The sequence below is a fragment of the Panulirus ornatus genome, chromosome 21, assembly GCF_036320965.1.
Source record: "Panulirus ornatus isolate Po-2019 chromosome 21, ASM3632096v1, whole genome shotgun sequence".
NCBI lineage: Eukaryota > Metazoa > Arthropoda > Malacostraca > Decapoda > Palinuridae > Panulirus > Panulirus ornatus.
The window spans coordinates 8,271,382-8,290,365 of NC_092244.1; the positions used below are offsets into that span (position 1 = coordinate 8,271,382).

The window sequence follows — 18,984 nt, forward strand, 5'->3', positions numbered from 1 at the left end:
ACCACCAATTACTCCCGAGGAAAACGGCCGAGCGCCGGAAACAATCGTGTTATCGCTCTAATTACTCTACTGGCACTTACGGCCTCGTATTGACGACTCTAACGACCCGCGACACCAGTGGAACGAGCTCGCTCGCTGTCGGTGAGGGAAAATGATTCGTGATCATGACCACTCGCCCAGCACACCGCACGTCCCACAATCGGGGGTGACTTGCGCTGACGACCAATACGTAGCGGCGATCTGTGCTTGTCAGCTACCCATCCCGAACGACTGTCCGACGAGAGCAGGTCGGCTGCACTTACTACACCAATCGCCAGCGCGATTTATCCCACAGAAACCGATCACTCGAGTTTACCATCAATCATCGCCCATCAGGCACGTCCCACTTCAAACGCCATCCATAAATGACACAAACACACACACACACACACACACACACACACACATGCGGCGATAGGAGGAACAAAAGTTGATCACACGAGGCCTCCTGGAGCAGGGGTGGGCGAACCAGGCCACACAACTCTGTATCCTCTGTAGTTTCAAATCGTGGAAAGCACCCTTAGCCACCCTCCAAGCACGTATCCATTACATTCCGGGTCTGGCAGATGTGATCGCCGCCGCCCATCGAAGCGAGTCTACACAACCCCATCATTGTTCGGTAAATGGTCGAGGCGCGTGTTCGAACCCCGCGGCGTTAATTCTACTTGAGAACCTCCGGTAAGTGTGGCTCTGGCGAATTCTCCCCTCGCGCCCAACAGGCCTGGAAAGCCGTGCTGGAACTGCCGCTTCCACGCCTCTGTTCACCGAATGATGATGATCATACCATTTCCCCCCCTCTCTCTCCCAGCTGCCAGTGGGATCCTGGGGATGCGGGAGGAGTGGGGCATCTGATCTCGGACAAGACCGGTCTCTATTTTTCGAGAACTTCGAGACCGTGTTCTAGAGGAGGGGAGACCACCCCCGTGATCTGGGATCATTTTCAGGCATGTTCTAGAGGGGGGAGGCCCGTGATCTGGGATCATTTTCAGGCAACATACACCCAGGTAGTCTCTGCCTGCCACAAACCTCTCTCGGTTCCCTCTGACGCACCGGTCTGTCTGTTATTCCTCCTGTCTTTGCGAGAGTCTGTTGTCTTTTGTACGTCGGAGAGTCGTGTTATTTCTGTCTGTCCCAGGGGTCTGTTATTTCTGGTACGCCTGAAGGGCCTGTTATTCCTGTACGCCAAAGGGTCTCTCATTTCCGTCTGTCGAGTGGTCTGTTATTTCTACAAGCCACAGATTCTGATATTTCTGGCTGCTACGGGAGTCGGCTATGTCTCTCGTCTCAAAAAACCTTGGTTATTTCTGTTGGCTGTAAAGTGTGTGTGTGTGTGTGTGTGTGTGTGTGTGTGTGTGTGTGTGTGTGTGTGTGTGTGTGTGTGTGAAAAACGTCCGTCTGCCTCAGGGTCTACCATGTCCGTTCCCCCGTAAGACAGTCTGTGTCGACCGTGATATAACCTGCTAATTCTATGTGCCTGGGGTCTGGCTGGTGCGCTGCCCACGGAGGCGGAGGGAGAGGTGAGATGTTAAGTACAACACTTACATAATATCATCACAACATGAACCACCGAAGTTAACACTGAGACGTGGAGCGTCTACTATGATCCTGACGCTATGGGAGGACACACTGCCTGTAACTTAACGCTGGTACAATCCTTGTAACGTAACGCTGATAGAGTGCCTGTAACACAACAACGCTGACACAATACCTGCAACGTAACGCTGATACAATGTCTGTAACGTAACGCTGATACAATGCCTGTAACGTAACGCTGATACCATGCCTGTAACGTAACGCGGATACAATGCCTGCAACGTAACCTTGATACCATGCCCGTTACGTAACGAAACGGTCACATAGTTCACTATGATCCATCGTGTCACTCAAGAGGAACTCTACTTCCTCTTGGACATCGGGCGATGATACACAGCCTCGCCTAATGGTGGCTTTTCACCGGAGGCGCGACCACAAGCAGGGAGAGTCCCGTAACACCTGTTTGCGTCCTTCCCTCGACCAGACAATCACATCACCTTGATAATACGCTGTATCATCCAAGTACTCACTGCCAGTGTCATCTACATCGCTTCTATCATACACCACACTATATACCGAACACGCATATATATTCGCGATCGTATACGATACAGCATTATACACAAGAATACAGTACTATACACAATGTGTATGATATCTCCTCCATCACACACAATACAGCACAATATACAATATGTATCAGAACCCCCTCCATCACACACAGTGCGATACACAACACGTATCATAACCCTCCACCATCACACAGGTGACAGGAGCTAAACACACAATTCCACCACACCGCACCACACTTCATGAACCAGCCACATTCACTGCAGTGAATATATATATATATATATATATATATATATATATATATATATATATATATACTTTTTCCTCAAGACTTTTGCCATTAGCACTGGTACAACAGACAGGTTGGGGAAGGGTGACCGCGTCAATAAACCAGAACATTTATAAATTCATCAAGTTCGGTGATCAATAGTCGGGAGAGAAAAAAAAAAATAAGTGAAAAAAGAAAATATAAGAAAAATGACTAACGCCCGGTGGCTGAGACGGGGAATCCAGACCTATATAAACATACCCAGCTCAGCATTTCGGGGCAATGTTTATGAATCGAGTAAGGTGATCTACGCTGGATTGGGATGGTGGAGGGGAGTGGGAGGGGAAAGATTTATATATACCACGTCATCCACATCGGTTATATACATTGAAGAAAACCGACACTATGGCCCTGCGCGCGCGCGTGTGTGTATGTGTGTGTGTGTGTGTGTGTGTGTGTGTGTGTGTGTGTGTGTGTGTGTGTGTGTGTGTGTGTGGTGATGGGGAGCGCAGGGGCATATGGTGTAAACCATTAGGATGGGGGTGGGGTAAACTGCGGGATACCGTTGTAAACTACCATCCAAATCCCCCCTCCCCCCAACCGCCCACCCCCACTCCGTTGGTTCTTCTTCCCCAGTTTTGGTGAGGCATGTTTTATGCAGGCTGGACATGCCACCCCATCCATCGCCACGGCTCCGCTATATATAGACATTTGATGGAGCATCTGAAAGACTTATGAGGCCAGAAAGGCCACTGGTGTGAGCGCCCATGATCATCTTGGGTGTGTGTGTGTGTGTGTGTGTGTGTGTGTGTGTGTGTGTGTGTGTGTGTGTCCCTTACCTACCTTAATCTATAATACGGAGAAAAGAAGAAGAAGGAAAAAAAATAGGACTTTTTTTATCATTCTGACTGCGCGCTCATCACAGATGCCTGGCGTCCAGACACACACACACACACACACACACACACACACACACACACACAGGGAATAGCATGATCAAGGTGAGCGAGTCTTGACGTCATGCACTAAAGGATAATCTGGAACCATCCCAACAATTCCCCCTTTTTTTTCATTCTTAAGAGAAAAACAAACAAACAAAAAAAAAACACAGACGTGTAAAAAGAGAAAACGATGATTAGTATATGGCAATAGTGACGCAGGTGGGGAGAGAGAGAGAGAGAGAGAGAGAGAGAGAGAGAGAGAGAGAGAGAGAGAGAGAGAGAGAGAGAGAGAGAGAGAGAATATCACAATATATGCGAGTAAATATGCGTATATAACATTACGCATATATATATACGCGTCATCCTAGTTACGATGGGAGAGGTAAATACAGGCAAAGCGTTATACATATTTATCTGTGAAACGGCAGAATATATATATATATATATATATATATATATATATATATATATATATATATATATATATATATATATATACATAAATCATCTCTCTCCTCGTCACATAGTTACCAGCTGGACATGCAAGCTGATGGAGAAGGGGAGTGGGACAGGAGGAGCAGAGAGAGAGAGGGAGGCAGACGGACTGAAAGGGAAGGGAGGGAGGGAATGAGGAGTGCAATTTGCAGTTACATAATGTGATGAACATACCGACTCTCTCCCTCTCTCTCTCTCTCTCTCTCTCTCTCTCTCTCTCTCTCTCTCTCTATTTCTTGTGTGTGTGTGTGTGTGTGTGTGTGTGTGTGTGTGTGTGTGTGTGTGTGTGTGAGGAAGGGGGGGTGGGGCCCTCCCGGGCAGGTTGATGGGAGATTGTGGGGCAGTCTGACAGCTTATGAAGAGGGGGGGCAGCCTGATAGATTATGGGGCACCCCTAAAGATTACAGTGGGCAGTCTGGGTAGATCACAAGGCAGCCTGATAGATTGGGGAGTACCCAGATAGATCTTGGAGTACCACGATAGATTACGGAGTAACCCGATAGATTACGGAGTACCATGATAGTTCACGGAGAAACACGATTGATCATGGGGCCGGCCTGATACATCATCATGGGGCAGCGGGGCAGATCATGGGTCAGCCTGATAGATTACGGGGGGGTATCCAGATAGATAAGACTGTAGGGCAGCGCGATGGGTCACTGATAGATTGCGGTGATGGAGGAGGAGGAGGAGGAGGAGGGGGGCAGGAAGACTTTAGGGGTAGTGAAGGAAGGGAGGAGGAAGAGAAGATGGAGGAGAACGGGAGGAGGAGGAGGGAAGGAGAAGGAAGATTTAAGAATGATGGTTGCGTCAAGAGGAGGAGGGTAGTAGTAGTAGTAGTAGTAGTAGTAGTAGTAGTAGTAGTAGTAGTAGTTGTAGCAGCAGGAATAGTAGTAGTAGTAGTAGTAGGATTGTAGCAGCAGGAATAGTAGTAGTAATAGTAGTAGTGTGTAGTAGTAGTAGTAGTAGTAGTAGTAGTAGTAGTAGTAATAGTAGTAGTAGTAGTAGTAGTAGTAGTAGTAGTAGTAGTAGTAGTAGTAGGAATTGTAGCAGCAGGAATAGTATTAGTAATAGTAGTAGTGGTGGTAGTAGTGACAGTAGTAGTAGTAGTAGTAGTAGTAGTAGTAGTAGTAGTAGTAGTAGTAGTAGTAGTAGTAATAGTAGTAGTAGTAGTAGTAGTAGTAGTAGTAGTAGTAGTAGTAATAGTAGTAGTAGTAGTAGTAGTACCACTGCTGCTGTTGTTGCTGTATCATTAGTACAGTAAAATTATCCTCACTACCTCTACAGTCCGCCTAACCAATGTCGCTCACATTCTCACAATCAGACTCACAATGTGCACGAGACGAAGAAAAGAAAGAAAAAAGAACAATAAAAAAAAAATGTGAAAAAACTCAAAATTGTACGCAGCTGTTACTATGCCTGAATAAATAACACTGCGTAATCATATGTAGAATATATATATATATATATATATATATATATATATATATATATATATATATATATATATATATATATATATATACAGAAGAGAGAAAAATATTCTATTTCAAATATAAATGAAACAAAAATATAACGACATAACTTGCCCAAGTTGAGCGTTATTTATAACTCGGGCGGGATTGTGAGGCCACAAAAAATAAATAAATAAATAAATAAATAAATAAATAAAGTCATTCCAACTATCGCCTCCCGGGCAAGCAAGAATTACTCTCGACTATTATTAGGAGAATCAGTTTGCTTGTGTTCCCTGTCGCCTTTATTGATCTCTCTCTCTCTCTCTCTCTCTCTCTCTCTCTCTCTCTGCTCTCTTTACTCAGTACATTCTAGAGCTTCCGTCTGTCCGTCCCAACCAACCAACCAACCCTTCCCCCTAACCACTCAACTCCTCCCTCACCAATGTCTTCTCTTATCATACGACCCTCGTACTGCCATTCCTTGCTAAGTCATTTGCAGGTGACGCGGTGTTCTCTCTCTCTCTCTCTCTCTCTCTCTCTCTCTCTCTCTCTCTCTCTCTCTCTCTCTCTCTCTCTCTCTCTCTCTCTGTCCTGCGTATGTATCTATCTGTCTGTCTGTCTGTCTGTGTATAGTATGTCTGTCTGTCTGTGTAGAGTCAGTCTGTCTGCGTATACTCTGTCTGTGTCTGTGTATAGTCTGTCTGTATATAGTCTGTCTGTCTGTCTGTCTGTCTGTTTGTCTCCATCCCATTAGCATTTTCTCTAAACCTCAGCGATGACTTAACATCGCTCCTCTTAACCCACGACCCGCTCGAATTTCTAATCTTCTCTTTTCCATATTTCTCAATATTTTCTCTTTCACATTCACTTTCCCTCCCTCCCTCAAGTCTTCCTCCTCCCTCTACAAACCACGTCTTCCTCCTCCTCCTACAAGCCACGTCTTCCTCCTCCTCCTCCTCCTCCTCCTCCTCCTACAAGCCACGTCTTCCTCCTCCTCCTCCTACAAGCCACGTCTTCCTTCTCCTCCTCCTCCTCCTCCTGTAAGCCAAGTCTTCCTCCCACACCCTCCTGCTGGGCGTGGCTAGGTACAAATTATTAGTGTGTGACGCTGGTCATTTGTGAGAGCGATCGGCCCACTCATTATCTCTCTCTCTCTCTCTCTCTCTCTCTCTCTCTCTCTCTCTCTCTCTCTCTCTCTCTCTCTCTCTCTCTCCGGACCCCTTCATGCTTAACTCTTATCCTTTTTTTTTCTCGAACATTTTCTAAACCGTAACCGGAGACGAGGCTGACGTCCTGGCGATGTTATTCAAGGTTTTTTTTTTCTAACTGGTTCGTCCACCTTGGTCTGACGCATCGTGTGGTGGTCGTCGGCTCATCTACGACGGTCGGGAGTCGTGCCGTGAGTCGTGTGGGAGGAGGGGTGGCGGCGGCGGCGGGGAAAGGGGTGTGTGTGTGTGGGGAGGTGGTGGTGGCTGATGTGCTCTGAGGCTGCTGGGGGTGAGGAAGGGGTGGTGGGGGAAGAGGGAGAGAGAGAGAGGGGGGAGGTCGTCTTCTCTTTTGGCAAAGTGGCGATTGGGCTTCTGGAGAGAGAGAGAGAGAGAGAGAGAGAGAGAGAGAGAGAGAGAGAGAGAGAGAGAGAGAGAGAGAGAGAGAGAGAGAGGATCTGAAATACATTCCGACATTCCCTTCAGTGGATTTCACATTCCGCGCCCCCCTGTCAGCTGGCCATTCCGGCAATACAGGCGGGGATGGTTCACACGACCCCATCCCTCCCTCCTCACCACCTCACCTGCTCGAAGCCCTCAGCCCCCCGCCCGCCCGCCAGCACGGGGCCCGCCCAACTTTCTCGCCCTCTCGATAACTCATCTGCGTTTTATAAGCCCAGCCCAAACTTTCCCAACATCTCGATAAAGACCTAAATAATTCCATTACAACGTTAAGCGTTTTATATATATATATATATATATATATATATATATATATATATATATATATATATATATATATATATATATATATATATACAAACTCAATGAAATGTCCATTAGATTAATGTCGACAAGAGCAAAAGATGTGAGTCACTATTATCTGAGGAACCACCTCATATATACGAGAAACATGAGATTATTACCTCCCTGGGCACGACAGTAGGACCCTTGAGTAGAATTGGGGTGACCTCTGACCGTGCCCTTGAAGGATCAAGGTCATAATATGTTTGGGGTCATCATGCACACTGGGTCCTGCCGCCCTGCTCAAATAGTGGGTTGAAACATGAAACTTTCAACCCCCCCTTTCCCCCCCAGATATACGGGGGTTACAGCTACCATGACAAAAAGATACGAGGAGGAGCCACAGACGAGCCTACGTCACACTGTAGTTCTTCCCCCCTCATCCACCACCCCAGAGAGGGTGTTACTGTATCAGTAGTGTGAGGCAGGGGTGGCGTATTCCTCCCTCTCACCCTCCACCAGACACACAAATATGACCCGTCACTCTTGACACACTGGCCTACTTTATGACGCACTCTGTGTCACTCTGACACGACGTAACTCACCCACTCTTGACACACTCGCTATGCATCCTGCCACGCCACCCACCCACCCCCCTCCCTTGACACACACAAGTCCCGTACACACTCGTCGCCGTGAGACACTCGCCTCCACCCCTGACGGAGAGGCGTCTCCTTGGGCTCCGGGTCCTGGCTGCACGGGGCGCGTCGTGGCCGACGTCGAAGCTCGGCGGCGGTGCGAACCCTTCGGCACGACTCAACGAAGATCCCTTGGAGGGCATGATGGCCTGACCATACGCAGCCTCAACAGGGCACGTTGCAGGCCATGCCACCATGCCCTAAAGGGCTGTATCGTCGTCCTCAGGGGAGGTGAAGCAACGGAAACTTCGTCACTTCGTCCCCTCTACTCGTCCGAGAATCGAACCACTAAGTTACACGACCCTGGCAAACTGAACGTTACGTCATGCCTACGAATGTCAATCCTCATACAACAAACTTTACGCCTTTGGTAACGATTTCTCCTTCGTAGCCCCCCCCCCCTCCACACACACACACACACACACACACACACTCCTACTTCGCTCATGTGAGGGGGTTCTGTTTGACAAGTTTCAATGGAATCAGATGTCATTTTACCCGAATTTGGCGAGGGTAGTCCAGCGACCTGGCTTCTTTTCTTTTTCTGTCACGATTATATAAACACAAGTTTTCTGGAATCGTAGCTATACTACGTCATGTGTCTGGTTCACTCGTAACCCAGAATAGATATCCCATTCGATAATCCGGTAAATAACACATATGGTACACTTATACAAAGCGACGAAATCGTAGGTCTGTAAATCACACGCAGAGTTTTACTGTAAATGAAACGAAAAAATTTTTCCCTGCTCATCGAATCCGTATCGCAAATTGTGTGTTTGAACGGTAAACCACAAGGACGATTTTGAGTGTACATGAGTTTACGTCACAAGAATCAGTTCTCTAAATCTGGCGTATACGCTCATGCAGTGATCGTGGCTAGCTCTGACGAGGGGACAGGTAACAACAGCTGGTTGTGGTTGTGATTCTGGTTGTGGATGAGGATGGGAGTCGATAGGGGTGGCTGTTGTAACAGGAGTGGCTGATGTTACAAGTTGTGGTTATGGCTATGGTGGTGCTTCAGGGTGAGGTTAGGGATTGTGGTGGTGGTGGTTGTGGTAGTGGTGATGGCTGTGGTGGAGGTGGTGGTGGTGGTGGTGAGAGTCACAGGACTCTGTTCGGTCAACAGGTAACCTTGCCTTACCTGAGGTCGCCTCACATGCAAGACCCAAGTCAGCCAGGTCACGCCGTTTCATGTCTCTACGCCATATTTACGTAACAGTGTTTACACACACACACACACACACACACACACACACACACACACATATATATATATATATATATATATATATATATATATATATATATATATATATATATATATATATATACTATCAGAAGCAGCATCATAGCTGCTTATCATATTTTCTGCGTCTCCTACGGATATCCTGTTACCAATCTTGCACTACGTCACAACGAACATAACAGAAAGGGGTAAAATATGGTCGATACTCCAGCAGAGAGTGAGTCTGGGTAGTATCAGCGTCACGTCACCAACACACACACACACACACACACACACACACATACACACACACACATCACTGCTCATCAATCCCTCACCCCCGGGTTCTCCTTCATCCATTCCGTCTATCCTACCTATCTCTGCTGCGAGCTGAAGCCTTCCGAAAAATAATATCAATCAGTTATGAGCTCGTGACTTGGGTGTGTGTGTGGGGGTGTGGGTGGTGGGTCGCTCTCTGAGGGAGACATCCGTCCAGTGGTGGATGGTGATGCGAGAGTCAACACAACGAAATATCACACGCAGCGAATGCGATGCTCTCTCACCGCACTTGCTTCCCTGCCTCAGTAACACACACACACACACACACACACACACACACACACACACACACACACACACACACATATTTCAGGGGGTTAATTCTTGTGTGGCTGCCAGGGGAAGAAACTCCTTCTCTCACAGGGATAACTCACGTCTCTCTCTCTCTCTCTCTCTCTCTCTCTCTCTCTCTCTCTCTCTCTCTCTCTCTCTCTCTCAGGGGGGGGCAAACTCCTCTGTTCCTGCTAAGGAGTATCACTCCACTCGGGGGGGTAACTCCTGTGTTCCTGTTGGTGGTGGGGGGGGTTTTAGCCTTCCCTCGGGGGTAACTCCTGTATTTCGGTATTCTTCCTCCGGGGAGTGAGGGTAACTCCTCTGTTCCCACCAGGGGTTCCCGGAATCCTTCACTCGAGGTGGGTAACTCCTGTGTTCCTTTCAGGGGAGGGGGGTTAATCCTTACTTCAGGGGGTAACTCCTTTGTTCCTGTAAGGGGGGGGGGAGGTTATTCTTCCCGAGGAGGTAAACTCCTGCGTTTCTGCTAAGGACATCCCCCCCTTTCTCTCAGCAGATGAAAATCTACTCCCCCAGCTCGTAGTTCACAATCTACCACACCACCCACCCTCCTCTACCCAAGTATCCGGCTGGGCCTACCTGTACCCCTGTTCAGAAGCATCTCTGGGACATCCATTCTCTCTCTCTCTCTCTCTCTCTCTCTCTCTCTCTCTCTCTCTCTCTCTCTCTCTTGCGGTGTCGTCTCCAGCAATTCTCTCTATCTCTCAACGACACTTTATGTACACGACTCGCGTGTCAACGGGAGGAGTTGGCGCGTGCTTGTTTCAACGCAAACGTGCATTACTGTGCGTGTGCTCCTCGGGTTACCGAAGGGGGCGGGAGTAAAATATCTTCGTCCATACGAATTTCTCAACAACATATATTTATGGAATGGTGTGTGTGTGTGTGTGTGTGTGTGTGTGTGTGTGTGTGTGTGTGTGTGTGTGTGTGTGTGTGTGAGGGAGGTGTGCTAATGATATGTGTATGTGTGTGGAGGGGATGGGGAAACTGTCTGTTGTGGGAGGGAGTTGGGATAGCTAAAAGCGTGCGAGGGAAAGAGGTCTGTGGGATGGGGGGAGGGGGCGTTGTACAGGATGCTATCTGTACGTGTGTACAAATCGTTAACTTCCTGTGGGAACTGTGTACGGGAGGGGGCCCATCTCTGTGGGGAGTCAAGTGTTGGGGGAGGGAGTTATTATACGTGTGGGGAAGCTGTGCTGTGAGATGCCCCTGTGGTCGCAAAGGGATCGTGTGGGGTTACTGTGGTTACTGCTGTGGGCGACCGTAGGTGCGTCTTAAGTTGCGGGTGTGCTCAGTGCGTGGTGAGGTGTTTAGCGCTTGTGCGTCGTGATGGGGCTCAGTGCGTGAGTGCAGTGGGGTGCTCAGTGCGTGTAGGGAGAGGTGCGCAATGCTTGTGCATGGTGAGGTACTCAGTGCGTTTGTGTAGGAGGTTGCTCAGTGCGTGTGTGCGGTGAGGCATTCTAGGTGCATTTGGCAGTGTGCTTAATACGTGTGTGTTGGTGCTCAGTGAGCGTGTTTCATGGGGTATCTAATGCATGTGGTGCCGTGCTCAGTGCTAATGTAAGGTGGAAGACTCAGTATGCGTGTGGTGGGAAACTGTGCATGTGTGGTAGGGTGCTCAATACGTGTGGTGAGGTCACTGTATGTACATTGGGGTGCTCAGAACGTGTGTGTGGGGAGGTACTCAGTGCGTGTGCGATGGGGTGATCAGTGCGTGTGCGGTGGGGTGCTCAGTGCTAATGTGTGGTGGGGTACTCAGTACTTATGTGTGGTGGGGTGTTCAGAGTGTGAGCGACAAGGCGTGTGGTGACGTAATCAGTGCGTGCGGTAGGGTGTTCAACGCGAGTGATGTGGGGAGCTCAGCGCGTGTCGTGGAGTGTTCAGTGCTTGATGTGTAATGGGGTGTTCTGTACATGTGTAGGGTGGTGATGAATGCAGATGCATGGGAACTGGGGAGAAGAAAGGGGTGTGTGTGTGTGTGTGTGTGTGTGTGTGTGTGTGTGTGTGTGTGTGTGTGTGTGTGTGTGTGTAAAGAGTACGTTGTGAGTGTGTGTATGCGTGCGTGTCCAAGTAACACTTTCCGACAGCACTTGGCAAGTGGTGCGTGGAGCATTCGTTCCTCATAGGGCAGTGAGCACGGCAAGACGGGAAAGTGATAGAAGGATATGTTTCTCGTGTGGTGTCGTCTCCCTGAGCCCCTGTGGTGAGGCTTGAACCCCCTGGGAACTGAGGTAGTGCGGTATGGTGACAGAGCACAACAATGGTGCCCCCTGGGTGATGAGGCATGATAATGTGACGGGCAAAGGTAATGTTGAGCAGATTTTTTTCTTTTTTTTTTGGTGCCCTCAGGGCGATGGGTGGTAGAGGTAGGGGCAGTGTTGGGCAGGGAGAGATAGGTGCCCAAGGGCTGATGGGGAGGTAAGTGTTGAGCAAGAGACACAGTACAGGTGAAGGGGTCAAGTTAAGGCAAAGAGAGGCTTTAGATTGTGGACACTCACCGATCCGGGGTACATCGTAGGGCCTGGGGCCAGAGCGGGCGTGCCTCAGGAAGTTTGTAGCCATGGAGGCGCCCACCTTCTGCAGGCCCGCCGCCATGGCCTCCTCCTGCCCGTCAGCCGCCCCTCCGCTCACTGGGGCATCACTGGCCTGCCCGCGTTTACTCCACGCCCGCCGCCGCTCCTCCACCTCTCGTTCATCGTCAGGCTGGTGTTGCTGCAGCTGGTCCTCCTCCTCCTCCTCCTGCTGTTGCTGCTGCTCGGCCTGGTGCTGCGAGACAGTGATGAGGGGACCCGGGGCCACGTCGGGAGCCACATGGTGGCGGCGATACAGACGTGAGTATTCTAAGAAAGCGTTTTCGGGTAATGGTGATAGCTGGGGCGGGTGGGCGGCGGGCGGGTGATGGTGCTGTGCCGCCTGCACCAGGGACAGCAGAGTGTTGCGGGGCCGCTGGTGGCCGCTGCCACTGGTCGACGCTAGGCAGGGTTCACACGCGCACGCCACAGCCACGAGCCAGAGGACCAGGCCACTGCTCTGCATGGTACGCGCCGGGCGAGCTGGCGATCAACACTGCACTGAGCGACCATATAGCGCGCCGCCCGACTCGGCGGGGGCGGCGCGCAGCCGGCCCACCTGCTCCGCGCCGCCCAGACCCCCGACCCGCCGCGCCGCTGCCACCCAGGTCGGCCCGACTTCACTTCCAACCTGACACCTCCAGGCTGCTGTACCACCAACACCGCCTCACACCGGCCACACGCCCACACACACACACAAACACACACACCTCCTGCCCCTACCCTGCCCAGCCCGCACACCCTACCCTTACCAGGCACTCACGCTGGCGCCGACCCCCCTACTCAACCCCCCCTCCTCTTCCCCTCTTCCTTCAAGTTTCGTCCATTCATTCAATGGGCCAGTCCACCCACGCCTTCCCTCCCCCCCTTACCCCCCCCCTCTCCGTCCCCACATGCCCCTCCTCTCAGCGCCATGGTCAGCAAACCAGCCACCCTAACCCAACCCTCTCCCCTGAACCACCGTGACTGGGGTGGAGGGGAGGAGAGATATCTTTTACACCCATCATCGTCGACGTAGGAGCCTACGGCGGAATGTACAAGTGTTGACATTTTGGAAGTTGTGTTCCGGAGGTGGGTGGGAGGGGGGGGGTAGGGGGGTTTGAGGGGTAGGGGGGGAGGGAAATGGGGGGAGGGGGGGGGGCAGGCTTGGGCGCGTGCCAACTCTTGCAACACTGGACTCGACGACGGGACTACGTTCGTCAACATCCTCCCCCACGTCTGGAGGGGGGGAGGGGAGAGGAGGGGGGTCGTCTTCGCCTTCTGGAGGAGGGATGAGGAGGAGGAGGAGGAGGAGGAGGAGGAGGAGGAGGAGGAGGAGAGGGAAACCCCTTCGTCACTTCCGATGGAGGGAAGGATATAAACTCGGGGCGGCACCGAGGTGTCGCCCCGCACACCCAGCAGCCACTCCCTACACCCCTCCTGAGCCAGCAATCCCAGCACCCCAGCCCCTCAACCCACCTCCCTCCCCTGCCTCACCGGTTCCCGCCACACCAGGACCCGCCGCCCGTCCCCTGCCCATTCACCTCGCTCGCCACACAGGGGGGAGGGGTGGGCGGGGGGGAGAGAAGGGAGCTCTCTCTCTCTCTCCCCCCTCACCACACCCCCCTCTTCCACCACCTCCTCTCCCCCCTATGACCTCACCCAAGGACGCGCTCGATCCTGCCACCACGACCAGAACACCACCAGTGTGTGTGTGTGTGTGTGTGTGGCCACAGCTATTTCATAATCACATGACGACATACACACGAGTACCACCACCATTACACAGAATCGAACTCATGACCACGAGTAAGACCTCTGTACTCGCAGGAAGGGAGGGGGGGAAGGGAGGGAGAGGGGCGCTGCTGCTGCTGCTCCTCCTCCTCCTCCACCACCACCATTCATGACTGCAAGTGCCTGACACCCGTTCACATCCAGCGGGTACGTAGACCGCTCTACACCCGCAACCCGCGGACAGCACCATAGCTAGCGGGACCACGAGACCGACCAAAGCCTTAGCTGCTGATCATCAGACTCTCAAAGACCTCAGTCAAATTTCCAGTTTTAGACCAACTACATCAAAAGACCATTTCCAACACTCATGACCACGAGGCCTCCCCCACCCACGGCCATAAGACCTCCTATCAGTCTCGACCATAAGACCCCTACAACACCCAAAAAACCATACGACCACTCTACTTAAAACCATAAGACCTCACCATCTACAACCACAAGACCTCTACCACCCACAACCACAAGACCTGCACCACCCACGACCACAAGATCTGCACCACCCACGACCTCACCCACTGACAACCAAGAGACCTTGAACACCACCACACACCACCGACCTACGACCACGATGGGTCACCCACCTGTGATCCCCCCTGACCCACTCGCGAGAGCAAGACCTCGCACGCCGACCACGCAAATTCATCCACACGCGACCTGCACAGCCTCGTCCATCCAAAACCTTTGGAAAGCCAACCTTCTCACCGGACGCCAGGTAAGGACAGTGATAATAGCTCGTCTTCAACTCAGGATACCTACCCACCGCCCCCTCCACACATGCTTCAAGAGTCCCGACATCTTCACCCAGGTTTCCTACCCCGCCACATCCACAAGTCCCACCTCATTCACGAGTGACGAAATCGATGTGGAGTTTCCATCGTATTCTAGGCTTTCCTACTGGTCGTTGTTCCCAGGTCATTTTCCGAACAAGGATCATGTCTGCCGTTCCCATCTCCCAGGTCAACAAATCAACGCTACCGTTCTACCAAAATCTTCACCTTACTGACGACATTTCCGACACTCCTCCAAGGAGTCCCTCATATGCCTTGCATGTGCGAGCCATTGGAGGTAACCCTCTCTCTCTCTATATATACATATGTCATGATACTGATCTATCTCCTTTATTGTACACAGGTCAATTTGCCGTCCAGTCTCCCAGAGTACATTGGGTGAGGGGGTTTTACATACAATTCCGTCACTGTATGGTGTCTTTCCTCCTCCTCCTCCTCCTCCTTCTTCTTCTTTACTCTCCTTTCGTCCTATCGATGTCTGTTCCATCTCGAGCGTTCTGTAGGTCGAAAGTACAGAATAGGTTTCCAATTACCTTGTTCCAGAGAGATCTTCCAGAAGCCTTCCAGTTCTGCATCCATGACCCCTCTTTGCCTCTCTCTCTCTCTCTCTCTCTCTCTCTCTCTCTCTCTCTCTCTCTCTCTCTCTGCGTGCCAGCCCATAATTATGTCTGTCTCTGGTGCCCTTGTTTTCATCCGTCTTCGGAACATCCTCATTTTCTCTTCTTACTCTCTTCCACGTTCTGCCTCCACCATTAAACACTCGACCCCTTCCATCCTCAAGACCTCGTACAACCAGAGACAACACTCACGCTCACCAACCCAAAACCACGAGAGCAAATTCAATCCCTCTCCCACCCGAAACCACAATCACCCCCCTCCAAAACTTCACCAAGCCAAGACCAGAAGATCAAATCCAACCACAAAACCATAGCAGCTAACGACCACAAGACCTCACCCACCCAGAAACACAATACCTTCCACTAAAAGCCCCCCTTCAACCACAACACCTCAGCAAACCACAACCAAAAGACCTCCTCCAACCACACAAAACCCTCATCAATCCCCAACCAAAAGACCTACCTTCCACCAAAAGGCCTCCTTCAACCACAAAACCTCATCAGACCATAACCAAAAGACCTTCTCCAACCCACGACCACAGAAACCTCGTGTAACATCATAAAACCTCACCAACGAACGAACACACACACACACACACACACACACACACACACACACACACACACACACACACACACACACACACATACAAGGACCCCCTTATAACAACAATCATCCTGGAAAAGATATACTGATCCACACCAGAGGCAGTGACCTAAGGATGGGGGTATGGAGACCATCGGTGACTCATGGGAAAGACCATCGACCATCGAAATAAATGCAAGTTTTCCCTGGTTTACCACAATGGAGGTGCTGTCTGTGTGACTCATGTTCTTACTATCTCACTGCTACTTCTTCTGTTGAAGTATACCCATGCATGAATATGAATCCTCCTGTTGATATATACATTGTGAAGTATACCCTTGTATGAATATGGATCCTCCTGTTGGTATACATCTTGTGAAGTATGCCCTTGTATGAATATGAATCCTCCTGTTGATATATACATTGTGAAGTATACCCTTGTATGAATATGGATCCCCCTGTTGGTATACATCTTGTGAAGTATACCCTTGTATGAATATGAATTCTCCAGTAGATGGTACGCCTTGTGCAGTATACCCTCGCATGACTATGGATCCTCTTGCTGAAGTATATAACCCAGTACGAATGAGACAGTATCCGACTCTGATCGACTTCTGTTGTAGTATACCCTCGTGCGACTCACCGCTTGACTATGACGCCGTCTGCTGTAGTATACCCTCGTGCGACTCACTCCCTAACGATGACTTCTGTTGTAGTATACCCTCGTGCGAGTCACTCCCTAACGATGACTTCTGTTGTAGTATACCCTCGTGCGACTCACTCCCTAACGATGACTTCTGTTGTAGTATACCCTTGTGCGACTCACTCCCTAACGATGACTTCTGTTGTAGTATACCCTCGTGCGACTCACTCCCTAACGATGACTTCTGTTGTAGTATACCCTCGTGCGACTCACTCCCTAACGATGACTTCTGTTGTAGTATACCCTCGTGCGACTCACTGCCTTACTATAACTCCCCCTACTGTAGTATACCCCCGTGCGACTCACTGCCTGACTATAACTCCTCCTACTGTAGTATACCCTCGTATGGCTGCCGGTCTTAATGTAATACATTACGCATTGATGCGACTCATTTCTAGTGTAATTCAAAATGTCTTAATGTAACTAGTCACGTTTTAATGTAATTCATTATGCCTTAATGTGACTCACTATGGCTTAATCAGTATGTCTCAGTGTCACTCACTATGTTCTAATGTAATTCAGCATGTCTAAGTCCGACTCACCATGTCTTAATGTAATTCAGTACGTATCAGTGTGACTCACCATGTCTTAATGTAATTCAGTATGTCTCAGTTTGATTCACCATGTCTTAATGTAATTCAGTGTGACTCACCATGTCTAAATGTAATTCAGTACGTAACAGTGTGACTCATCATGTCTTAATGTAATTAAGTATGTCTCAGTTTCACTCATCTTGTCGTAATGTAATTCAATGTGTCTCAGTTCCACTCACCATGTCTTAATGTAATTCAGTACGTATCAGTGTGACTCACCATGTCTCAATGTAATTCAGTATGTCTCAGTTTGACTCACCATGTCTTAATGTAATTCAGTGTATCTCAGTGTGACTCACCGTGTCTTAATGTAATTCAGTGTATCTCATCATGTCTTAATATAATTCAGTATGTCTCAGCGCGACTCACCATGTCTTAATGTAATCCAGCACGTCTCCGTGCGACCCATCATGTCTTCAATGTAATTCAGTGTGACTCACCATGTCTTAATGTAATCCAGCACGTCTCGGTGCGACCCATCATGTGTTCAATGTAATTCAGTGTGACCCACCAAGTCCCAATGTAATTCAGCACGTCTCTGTACGACTCCCTGTGCCACTGTGTGAAGGAACTTCACCAATACAGACTAATGTAATGTTGTGTCGTTCTTAACCCTATCCTCCTCCTCCTCCTCCTCCTCCTCCTCCTCCTGTCGGTGCCACAAGGCCCTTTAGTCACGGGTTCGATTCTCCAACCTCCTCATGTCTCACCGAGCTGTCAGCCTCTTCCTCCTCGTCTCCCATTTGTCCCTCGTATTTTCTCATCTTCACCCACTGCTTGTGAGTTCCCTGCTTTCCCTCATTTTTTTTTCAGCAACTCGTGTGAGCTCATTTCACTCTCCCCTGTCGTCTGTGAGTCCCACATCCTCCCATCACACTCCCCTACCCCTTGTGAGTCCTGTCGTCTCCTATTACCCTCCCCTACCCCTTGTGAGTCCCACAGTTTCTCATCACCCTCCCCTACCCCTTGTGAGCCCCGCAGTCTCCCATCACCTTCCCCTACCTCTTGTGAGCCCCGCAGTCTCACATCAACCTCCCCTATCCCTTGTGAGTCTCGGAGTCTCCCATCACCCTCCCCTACCCCTTGTGAGTCTACCTCCGCTCTTCCCTCTTATCCCTTTGCTCCCTGGAGATGGAATATGCAAATTAGTTTAAACCAGGATAGAGCGGCGAGTGATGCCTTTCTTGTGAGGGCATTTGTGGATCTTTCCCCACCACTTCTTGTAGATCTCGGGAGGACTCCCTCCCGACCTCCCATTATACCAATACAGCATCCAACCCGAGCCTTCCCGTCCGAGGACCACGAGGGTCTTCACGGAAGGGCTGGGGGAGGAGGAGGAGGAGGAGGAGGAAAGGGGAGGTGGTTCCTGACGAGGTGGGAGGAGGGACTTGCGGACGCCTCAGATCAACCCAAGTGATGACGGCCGAGGCGATGGCAGGTACCACAACCCCGTTGACCACACTGGCACGGTGCCTGCAACCACGGCACGGCTCTTGCCCACTCCACCGCTGCTCGTGGTACGTACTGTCTCTGCCTCCGACTG

At 50.3% G+C, this 18,984-nt stretch overlaps 1 protein-coding gene across 1 annotated transcript in view; it reads right to left on the reverse strand.

Moving 5' to 3' along the window:
- The window catches only part of LOC139756344 (uncharacterized), a 132,441-nt gene extending 119,464 nt beyond the window's left edge, over nt 1-12,977 (reverse strand). Inside the window, exon 1 of the mRNA XM_071675703.1 lies at nt 12,310-12,977. Coding sequence (XP_071531804.1) covers nt 12,310-12,847 — 538 coding nt within the window. The 5' untranslated portion in view covers nt 12,848-12,977. The remainder of the gene's footprint in view (nt 1-12,309) is intronic.
- Between the last annotated feature and the right edge of the window lie 6,007 nt (nt 12,978-18,984).